Here is an 11,234-nt window from a genome sequence, read left to right on the forward strand (position 1 = left end):
GTTGAATTAAGTAACTGCAATTCTATAATCCATAAAATACTGTACTTTGTTTAAAGCAAACAGTTACAAGCTGTTGTAATTGTCAGCTTGTTCTAAAAGAAAAACTACTTATGGAATACATAGTTAAAATTAGCATTAGAAAAGCCATTATAAATCTATGAAAAAATAGTAATTTTTAATCACTCTTTCAGTGTATGTATTTAAATTGTACTATAAAGAATAAAATGTGAAGCCAGCAATTAAAAAAAAAAAAAATCAATGTAGACTGCCCTGTGTTTATAGCTAGAATAATCTGCCTGGAATGTAAGACTAAGACCTGCAAATGTTGCCACAGTTGCCAGTACATTAATGGGGACAACTGGACCCTAAAACTAAGCAAATTAATTGTTCAGACTGCTTTAAAAATGAGTGTTAGTCTTCATCTCCACTCAAAAGAAAAGACACTACCATCAGCTGATGGACTTAACTGTGTTTTGCGAAACTGCCTAGAATGCTGTCCTCTCTGTTAATAGCAGGTACTCATCGCTTCAGTACTTTTGGGCACTGAATAACAATACCATTTCTGAATACTGGACTGTGTACTGCAACCTTTCTAAACTACTGGCTTTAGCTACCTAGATTCCATACTGTGTGCAGTATCTAAAACTTACCTATTTTACTGCCAGAATTAACAAAAAAGTTATCAAATCATTGGATTTTTGCTAGAAAGTAGTTCCCATGATACCTAAACACTAAAACTTAGCCCTGATTGAGCTCATAACTTCATACATGTTGTAAGTAACTGGTTCAGTTCAAGTACTAGACAGTCTTTCATCTGTTTTCATGCAACAGATAAGCAGTTTCTGTATGTGCCTTTCTGGTATGTTCAAATAAATTCAAACATGATAATGATTCTTTCATCTGTGTTATAATAATACTTTATTTATAGTATTTTTCTGTGTCTGAAAGGATATTAGTTTTTATCCTAGACCTTTTCAGTGAATATTATAAAGAGCAGTGAGTAATACTTTGTTCACCTCCAAAACAGGTTAAATGGGCACATAACAGAGAGTCAGTAATTAAAGATATTTTTAAAGCCTAGTGAAATTACCAGTTCTGAAAAAGAGAAAGTTGGGATTCTGTTACCTTCTTCTGTGAGTGTTTAATATGGGATTGGGACAGAGCTAATTAGATCAGAGGTCTTCTAACATCTCCCATCACTTGACTAGCTTGACTGACCAGGTCAGTTTTGCAAAACCATACTTCCTTTTAGATTTCAGGTCTTCAGTCTAACAGCCTTTAAAGGGATCAAATTCAAATTTTATTCCAAGTTAACTGGATACAATTTCTCATGCCCACTGCCTCCACCAATCAGTACTTGCTTTGTCACATCAAGGAAGTGAGTGCATAGCGCTCATATTTCTTGACCAACTGCATTCAGTTCTATTTAGAGGTGATATGATAAATCTATGTCCAGAAATAAAAAAATTCACAGATAAAAAGTGTTTTAATCTATGCAAAACTTGTATAGATAGGAACCCAATTTGATGTGACATATATGCTTGCATATTGCAGGATGAGATTGTTTCAGTGAAACATCTGCATAAAAAATTTAAAGCAGAAAAAGAAAATGAAGAAAAGCCTGAGCCAGATACTGGTATAAAGAAGGAGGCTGAAGAAAAGAGAGAGACAAAAGAAAAGGAAAATAAGAGGGATTTGAAAAGGGACAAAAAAGAAAAAGAGGATAAGAAAGAATTAAAAGAAAAGGATATTAAAGAAAAGAGAGAAAACAAAGTAAAAGAATCCACACAGAAAGAAAAAGAAGTAAAGGAAGAGAAGGTAACTAGGTTTACTTATCTTACATAGTGCTAGAGAAGGCCACCAGGTTTTTGTAAATTATTTTGGAAAAAATGTTGTGGATCTGATTAGTTGTCATTTCAGTAAAGTATTTTATGTTATTTGAAGCTTTATTTTTACTACCTGAAATCATTAGGACAGGCATTTGAAATGGGGAAGTTCAGTGATACAGCTCTTAATTGGACTGAATGTATGCAAAAAATTCTATTTTACCATTTCACAGAGAAAGTAAAATGTGCTGTAATTGAATGTCAGCATAGATTTTATTCTTATATATTGAAGAGAATGCAGTGGTTATGGGTATTGTCATCTGTTATAATTGCAGAACCAAAATAAAATGTAGTTAAATATTTTTGTATCTTGTTCTTAGGTAAATGAAATCAAATCCGAAAATAAGGAAAAAACTAAAAAAATTCCATTGCTGGATACTCCAGTTCATATTACTGCATCTAGTGAACCAGTTCCAATATCAGAAGAATCTGAAGAGCTAGATCAGAAAACTTTCAGTGTGGTAAGTCACCTTTTAATAAATTATTGTGTATACTTAATAGTCTAAATGAGGACAATTACTGATATTCTTGATACTGTTACTTGGCACAGTAACACAGGTGATCTTTTGCAATGTCTTGGGTCAATGAATGTTATTGACAGTGTACCAAAGTGATTTTTGACTCTGTTCTAGGAGTTTTATTTTGGATTTTTGTGGTATATATGCAAGATAATAGAAAAACCCAACAGTTTGTAGGATTAATAGGTTGAGAATATTAACTAAAGATTTATCCATGAGAATCACCTGTATATCCTGCTTCTTAAGAGCAGATTGGAATGAATGTTAATGGAATTCATGGAGTCTTTGGCTTCACCATATAATATATGCTTTTCTTCTTTGTAAGATAGCAAGAAAAACTAGGATTCAGCACTTCTCTTCTGAAGTATTGCAAACTTTAGTTAGTAAACACAGGAAGAAACAATGCTAAAGCACTTAGAAATATCTTGCTGAGGTAGTGTCTCTGACACCAAAAGAATTCTGTTTAATCACTACTGCTTACAAGAATATAATTGACATTTGAGAAAAATGTATATGCACAATTTATATGAAGTTTTATAGGTTGGCTGAGGCCTATGGAAAAGTATCAGCGAGGTACTTTCACAGCTGTGGTTGTTTTGTCATTCAGATTTCAACAGCTGTGTTTTTGCCAGCTAGGTCTGTTCGGTGTATTGTGGTACTGGCCGTGAGAACACCAGTAGGATTCTTGTGATTATGGCTTTAATCATGGGTTTATTCTTAACTCACCTGTGATTTTCAGCATGGCCCTTGAGTGATTCAAGTGGATATGTCAGTGTGGCTAATGACAGAAAATAATTTGATTTCGATATGCAGTTACGTATTTCTGATCACTTCTCTATTTAAGAATTGCACTCTGTAAGCTGTCTTTTAAAAAGCTACTTTAATCTGTGGCAAGTTTAATATGTAAACCAAATGGATTCCTTAGTGGCATGAGATGGCAATGGAACAGCTTCCCCAGTTTTTCCGAGTTGTCCCTAGATGCTTACCTGGTAATGGTGATATTCCATTTCATTCCATTCCAGGTATTTGTTTGGTTTTTCTAGGTTTGGTAGCATATAGTGGGGAAGAATGGGGGAAAGAGATGATTGGTGTTTGTTATTATGCCATGGTCAGGTGCAGTCTAAACATACTAGTTAAGTGCACTTTCAAATGGAAATGTTCAGGCTTAACTGACAGTGACCTTGATGACAAGGAGGATATTCTTTTGGTCATGGGTACCATGCTATTGGAGTTTGATGTATGATTAAGCAAGTGTCTGCAATTTAAACCATGCCAACTGGATTTGTCTGGATTTGTTATTAAAACACTGGATTCAGAATATGAAAATTCAAGAATGCATGACCTTTATCTGTGGCTAGTCTAAGCATTCCCTGCGGCCACATCTCAAGTGCTGTGTTCAGTTCTGGGCCCCTCAGTTCAAAAAGGACATTTTGATGCAGAAGCCAGTCTAGAGAAGGGAATGGAGCTGGGGAAGGGTCTGGAGCACAAGTCTTATGAGGAGTAGCTGAGAGAGCTGGAGTTTTTGAGCCCAAAGGAGAATCAGGGGAGACTTTGCCACACCCTACAGTTGCCTGATAGCAGGTTGTAGCCAGGTGAGGATCAGGTCTTTTCCCAGGGAACCAGTTACAGGACAAGGAGAAACAGCCACAAGCTATTTCAGGGAAGGTTTATGTTGGATGTAAGGAAAGATTTCTTCAGTGAAAGAGTGGTTAAACAGTGAACAGTCTGCTCAAGGAGGAGATAGAATCAGTATGCCTGGAAGTGTTCAAAAGAACAATGATGTGGAACTTGATATAGTCCAGTTGGGATGGTGGTGTTCAGTCAGAGTTTGGATTTAATGATCTTGGAGGTTGTTTCCACCCTTTATGATCCTATACCCAAACTAGCTTTCTTCTAGGTAGCTTAACTTCTGCTAATATCTGCAAAGGAGTGAGGTTTGAAAAATGCTCAAGAGAAGCAGTTTTGATCCTTTGTTGAATGCCAAGTGTAATGGTGGCAGAAAGTATTTGTTTGAAATGTACTGAACACTCTCATATTTAATTTTGACAGTGAGTTTGTGTAGCTTTTTAGGCGGTAAGTCTTGCCCTACATGATTATGCTCAGAGTTGTAATTGCAAAATACGGTTGTAGTAAGTCCTTTTCCTCACAAATCCTATATATTAAATTAGTGCTTTCCCATATCCTAGTGGTGTCCTACCTTTAAGGGGAAGACATCACCCGAGCTTCCTGGAAGCTTGCAAGAGAAAGGAACTTCAAAAGTGAGCAGGTCTGCAAAAGCTTAGAAGGTTTTATTAGTAGATTACACACTTTGAATGAAAATCAGTATGTTAGTCCCTGACCTGCCATATAAGTCCACAGCAGTGGGTTTTGAACAGAAAAAAATGTGGCTTCACAGCTATCCGACTGCTGATGTTTGAGATATACACATTGGCACCTTCTGCAGCTGGATACACATATTTTATACAATCTGATGCTTTCATAGAGAAGTGAATTTCCAGTTGGATTGATAATCTTCCAAAGGGAACATGTAAAACATTTTTTAGACCTCTGAGACAGCCTTGTGTTTCATTTGACTTCTAACAATCCTATCTTCACCTGTGGTTATATATCACAGTAAAAGGTGAGTCATGCTTGAGAATTAATTTTTTTCTTTTGGATCGATACATTCCTTTTTTCCATTTTACAGTGCAAAGAAAGAATGAGACCTGTCAAGGCAGCATTGAAACAGCTTGATCGACCAGAGAAAGGCCTTTCTGAAAGAGAACAGCTGGAACATACTAGACAGTGTCTTATCAAAATTGGGGATCATATTACTGAGTGTCTAAAGGAGTACACAAGTCCCGAACAAATTAAACAGTGGAGAAAGTAAGTTATTTTTTTGGGTTTTACTTGAAAAAGGGAAGTCTGCAATTGGTTCCTTTGAGAAGAGCAGGTTTTAGTTATTTCTCCTGTTTATTTTTCCCCTTTTCTTGTATCTTTCTGCTGTTTTCGATAGGAGTCTATTAAAAGGTAATTATACATTGTTCTGACTTGTAATGGATTGACTTTAAGCATTGATGCAGAGCCCTGTATTTTGTCCAGAAGGTGGAGACATCTCTCTCTTTAACACTGACAGCAAATGCTAGGGACTAGTCACTGCCACTGTGTTCAGTGAAAACCATTCTTACCTTTAACGATCTGGTTTTTCAACTTCAGGTCATTTTGGTTTTTTAATAATTCAAGTTGAAAATACAGTTCTAAAATTGTGTTGAATGTATGATTCCAAGTTATAGGATTCTTTCTTTTTTTTTTTAATGTACTCTAAAATGAAATTGTATATTGTGTATTAACTGTTACTTGATGACAAGTATTTATTATAATGTACTCAGATGCACTTGAAAAGTGAGGGAAGAGTTTACATCTATATCAGATGACAATATAAAAAGAACTAAGAAAAAAATACTGGTCTTGTATTTCATTGATATATTCTTAATGCAATTTGACTTACTTTTGTCAGAATGTTCAGTTAACGACTCTGTGCTTGAAAATACATCCTCTGATTATATATATATATCAAATTCTTAAGTCTTGCATTTTCTTGAAGAATTCTGTTAGTGTAATTTGCTTCTGCTGATTTTACTTCCTTTACTTGAAAATAGTAAGGTGATCTGAGATACAAAAGCAAGATCCGTGTCTTAGGTTTTGGAAGTTTTTTTTTTTATTATTTTAAGTGGAAACTTGTAATAGAGCTGTTATTGAGAATAATGCTATGATGTTATGTGTAGATAAATAAAATTATTTTTGCTACATTTGATAAGAAGTATTGTAGTTTATATTAAGTTAGAATGATCTCATTAGGCACAGCATTGACTGGCTGCATACGTAGTCAAACTTGTGGACAGAAATTATCATGTTTAAATAATCACAGTGAAGGAAAATCCTGCTGCTTTGTGAACCCCCATACTTCAAATATTTCTGAACACTGTACTCTGTAGACTTTTCTAAGCATTCCACCTGCAAATTTCACTAAAAAAATAAGTATCTGATAAAAAAACTTCACCTGTGATCATGGAAGAAAAAGCTTTCTTCAGAATTTTGGCATCTTGACAGTGAAAAACTGTCTTTGCTCTTCTTCAGTTCCTTCAAGCACAGATTTGGCACAGATTTATTACCCTATGACTTCTGTCCTCTTTCACATCTCTTACTTTGTTTCCAAAAACCTTGACTAGACTTTCAGAAGTCTGTGGAAAATTTCTCTTGCTGATGGTTTAATACAATAAGGTTTGTTGTGTCAAGTGTGTTATCCTGTAAGAAATTTCACATTTGAAAGAATTTTTACTTCCTTTAGGTACTTAAATTTTTAATTCACACACTGGTAAATACTCACAATTCAAACAAATTTTTAGAAGATATATATATATCAACTGATAGCTATGTTTTAAATAAGAATTTTACAAAAATTTAACAATTCTTATTAGTACTATTGTCCTTGCTCTTCACACTCTGAAGTACTTACAATAAATATTAAAAAGTGAAAAATTTTTAAAGGGATCAGTCTTTCAGATATTTAATTTACAACCGGATAACATTTCTTGTGCAATTTGGCAATATTGAGTAGCTTATATACCATTTCCAGTTTACTGAAGTACTGTTCAAATAATTTCAGTCAAATCCATGTTCTGCTACGTAATAAAGGGCAAAGAAATTTAAAGAAGACTTACAACTTTTCTTTTTTTCTTCTTCCTCAGAAATTTGTGGATTTTTGTATCTAAGTTTACAGAATTCGATGCCAGAAAGCTGCACAAACTGTATAAACATGCAATCAAAAAACGTCAAGAGTCTCAGGTAATATTTTTAAATAGTTTTGAAATACACATATATATATTTTAATTATTATAACTTTTATTAGATTTAGACGATTATGAAGAACATGGAAATACACTTCAAGTTGCTATTTGTGTTTGCAGTATAATAGTCTCTTTTGATAGAGTATTTTTCTAATGTATTCAAATGAACTTTGGGATTTACTAATAAGTACATTTACCAGTGTAAAAAGTGTACTTGTCTTTTTTAGCAACACAGCGATCAGAATATTAGCGGTCATGTGAATACACATGTAATTAGAAATCCAGGTAAGAAACTTTCAAGTATATTCTTGTGTTAAATACCTTAAGTATTCATGTTTATTTCATTTCACATGTCTTCTGGTTCTGTTTTCCACATGGTTAAGTACCACAGTAATAGACTAATTCGAAAACCTTCACTAATTTGCTCTTGAAATCCAGCAGAGTGCAGAGTGAAGCTGGTACTTACTAGGTTATTTGAGCATCCTTTAAAAAAAACCTATTTTCGTGTTAAATTTTGGAGAGAGCAAGAGGTCTACTTAAAACCTGTAAACTTATCAGAAATTCTGAGACAGTAGCTGTCACAGTGTCACTATGATGAAAGACTATAGTCTCATAGTCTGACTGGATGTCACAGTTTTTAGTTACAGGGGCTGTCTTTTATTGTTGTCATTAACACTCATTTTTTTCCCCACATGTTTCCACACCTGCCTTTTTGTATGTAGTGCTTTATTTAATCTTGTGTTACTGAACTTCCAAGTATATTGTCATGGACTTAAAATCAACAATCACAAATTTTAGGAATACCACTGAAATTTTTTTGCTAACAAGGTGTTTCTTTAAACTATTACTCATACTAAGTCTATGCCTTCTTAGAGAGGAAGTTGCTGCCATTCTATCTAAAATTGCTCTACTGAAGGTACTCTCTACTCACTGCCCATTTGGACACTCAGCTTCATAGACTGGAGAGGTTGAGAAGTTCTGTGCATCTACATTTCCAAGTCCTATGCATCTACATTCTAGCTTGATTTCCTCTTAAATCTGAGATTTTTTGTGTTCACTGGCATTATTGCATTTGATTTTCAGCTATTTAGGTCTTCTTTCTTTTAAATTATGTCCATTTCATACTGGTTTACAGCTGACAGATAGAAGTGCCGTTTGAATTAGGCGAAGTAAAAATGTTATGGTATTTCCTTTTAACCTCTGCTTTATTAAACAGATGTGGAAAGGTTGAAGGAGAATACAAACCATGATGACAGTAGCAGGGACAGCTATTCCTCTGACAGACATCTGTCACAATACCATGATCATCATAAGGACAGGCATCAGGGAGATGCTTACAAGAAAAATGATTCCAGGAAAAGGCCTTATTCAGCCTTCAGCAATGGAAAAGATCACAGAGACTGGGATCACTACAAACAAGACAGCAGGTGAGTTTCTTTAGCAATTTTGAAACCTGGTAAGAATTCCCTTTGTGTTTTTGTAGTTATGTTTGTAGGAAGTGCCAGTCTTCTGAGTAACACAAAATTACAACAGTGATCTTTCTCTAATGCAGTTCTGTCAATTTTACATGATTGTGGCTCTTGATGTGTTACCAGTAACTAATACAAATAAGTTCCTGTTTTTTAGGTACTACAGTGATAGTAAACACAGGAAGTTAGATGACTACAGGAGCAGAGACCACAGGTCAAGCCTGGAAGGGAGTCTAAAAGACAGCCGGGTTCATTTGGATCACCGTTCCCATTCAGACCACAGGACACATTCAGATCACCGTTCCTCTTCAGAGTACAGCCATCATAAATCTCCTAGAGATTATAGGTACCACTCAGACTGGCAAATGGACCATAGAGCTTCAGGTAGTGCCCCAAGGTCACCCCTGGATCAGAGATCTGCTTATGGTTCAAGATCTCCCCTCGGTCACAGATCTCCGTTTGAACATTCATCAGATCACAAAAGTACACCTGAACATACATGGAGTAGTCGGAAAACATAACAAAGACTGATATTTTCTGGACCTTCTTTTAGCCATATACAGTAAATTAACACAGTAATTGCCTTACATGACTTGAAAGATACAGACGGGATATTCTATCAGTAGCAGTATTGTTACTTCTTTCCAGGATGCAAGGTCTATTATCCCAACAGAAGAAAAATATTTTTGTATTTAAAGTTTATGCTGCACTGTGCTGCAAATGCTGTGGCACTTTTTTTAAGAAATTGAAGATGTTTACTTTTACAGGGACCTCAACACTGCCCATTTCAGACTGGATCTTAGTATGACACTCTTCATGTCAAAGTGGTTTGAGGCTGATAATGTTTTAAGTTATGTTTGTAAATGAACTTTTAAACACTGACCTGTGCTCATATTTCAGGAGGGAATGGGGAGAATATTTTTTTTTCTTAGTAAAGAATTCTCAAGGACTTTGTTCACTTTCCAAAGCTACTTGTTTACATTGTACACTGCGACCACCTTGCCGCTTTTCATCACAAGCTTGAATATTTAAATTCTGTACCTATAACTGTAAAATAGTCAGGATTTCTCCTGTTTGTGATCAGTTACAATGCCTTTTTACAAAACAAACAAAAAAATAAAAGCAAAACACAAACTAATGGCTGTAAATTGTTGTAAATTTATTAAATGAGCTTTCCCCCGCCCCCCCCCTCAGGCTTTTTTTGACTGTTCCTTTCCTCACCAACTCAGGACTTCTTGTCACAGTTATGAAACAAAATCAGTGTACGTACATGTTTCAGTAAAAAACTTTGATGGAGTCACTGTTCAGAATGTAAAAATGGGGAAAGGAAACTTGCATTTAGTGCTCCCTTTTTTTGATACTTTCGATACATGTTTTGTTTTGTGGTTTTGGGGGGATTTATGTTTGTTTTGGTTAGTTTTTGTTTGTTTTGGTTTTTTGTTGGGGTCGGTTTGTTTTTGTGGGTTTTTTTTTGTTGTTGTTTGGAGGTTTTTTTTGGGGGGGGGTCTTTTTCCTGTATTAAGCTGTTGATGTTGTGACTGTTTGTAATGAAATGGTAAGAAATTTCTAGCTAAACTGTGCTCTGGAAAGCTTTTCAGGTGCATTGGTTTTAAAGGAGGTGTGTCAAATACCTGAACATTCAGTATCCAAATCAATCAAAATTAATTGTAAATTCATATGTTCCCTCTTCAACATGGGCAATAATGTCAAATGTGCTATGCAGGTAGTTAGTATTTTAGAAGATTTGAATTATGACTTTACTGACAGAATTGTTACAATGCACACTGATTGTACATAGATAACTTCTATCTGACAAATTAAATTTAAAGTAAAAGGACATGTGGGTCTTGTAGTTTTCTGCTGTGTTTTTCTATACTGTGTTACTTTTCCCCAGGATTACTGAATTTTATTCCTGGTGATAAATAGAGAAGGTACCTAGCCTGGCATCAGGTGGCAGGAGCTGCATCTGCTGCTGCAGTTTTTCTCTGCTCCGCTATGTTTTCCCCTGTTTTGATCCTTCATGCATATGTTGTGGTGTCTGATCAGCATTCAGACAGTTGCTGGTTTCTGAGAGTCTTTCACCACAATCAACAGGACTTGCAAAAGATTTGGGCATCTCTCACTGAAGGATTGGCAGTGGTGTTAACATAAGCCCTGACCTCCCTTTGAGACTCCCTAGGATAAGTACCTTTGATGCCCTTTTGAAGCTTGATTGCTTGTTTTGTCCCTGTGAGATAGTTTGTCATCCACAGACATATCTTGTGAGTTTCACAGCCCTAATTGGGTAGCTGCAGGGCTCCACTCACAATGTAAGATCCCAGGGAAGTACTCTGGTAGCAAAGCAGTTTTAAGGAGCTGTTTCCATCTCCAGTGTTGCACCTAGTGTTGTGTTTAGTGACAATAGCTCTTTTCGGTAGGAAATTACCTCACCATTACTTAGGAATTATACAGAAATCAATGTAGAATAATTATTGTTTCTGTTACAGAGTAGTAAATAATGTTAAAATAATAATACCTGGTATGAGTTATCCATTT

At 35.3% G+C, this 11,234-nt stretch overlaps 1 protein-coding gene across 3 annotated transcripts in view; it reads left to right on the plus strand.

The window, feature by feature from the left end:
- The window catches only part of CHD1 (chromodomain helicase DNA binding protein 1), a 54,869-nt gene extending 44,333 nt beyond the window's left edge, over positions 1-10,536 (plus strand). For 2 of the 3 annotated variants that reach the window (XM_026798136.2, XM_005495346.4), the window contains exons 31-37: positions 1,555-1,818; positions 2,207-2,347; positions 5,091-5,269; positions 7,132-7,228; positions 7,458-7,515; positions 8,447-8,657; positions 8,857-10,536. In XM_026798136.2, the coding sequence (XP_026653937.1) occupies positions 1,555-1,818; positions 2,207-2,347; positions 5,091-5,269; positions 7,132-7,228; positions 7,458-7,515; positions 8,447-8,657; positions 8,857-9,220 (1,314 nt within the window). In that variant the 3' untranslated portion in view covers positions 9,221-10,536. The remainder of the gene's footprint in view (positions 1-1,554; positions 1,819-2,206; positions 2,348-5,090; positions 5,270-7,131; positions 7,229-7,457; positions 7,516-8,446; positions 8,658-8,856) is intronic. The other variant, XM_014272954.3, reaches the window with a different exon arrangement.
- Positions 10,537-11,234: the final 698 nt, after the last annotated feature.

The sequence above is a fragment of the Zonotrichia albicollis genome, chromosome Z, assembly GCF_047830755.1.
Source record: "Zonotrichia albicollis isolate bZonAlb1 chromosome Z, bZonAlb1.hap1, whole genome shotgun sequence".
Classification (NCBI taxonomy): domain Eukaryota; kingdom Metazoa; phylum Chordata; class Aves; order Passeriformes; family Passerellidae; genus Zonotrichia; species Zonotrichia albicollis.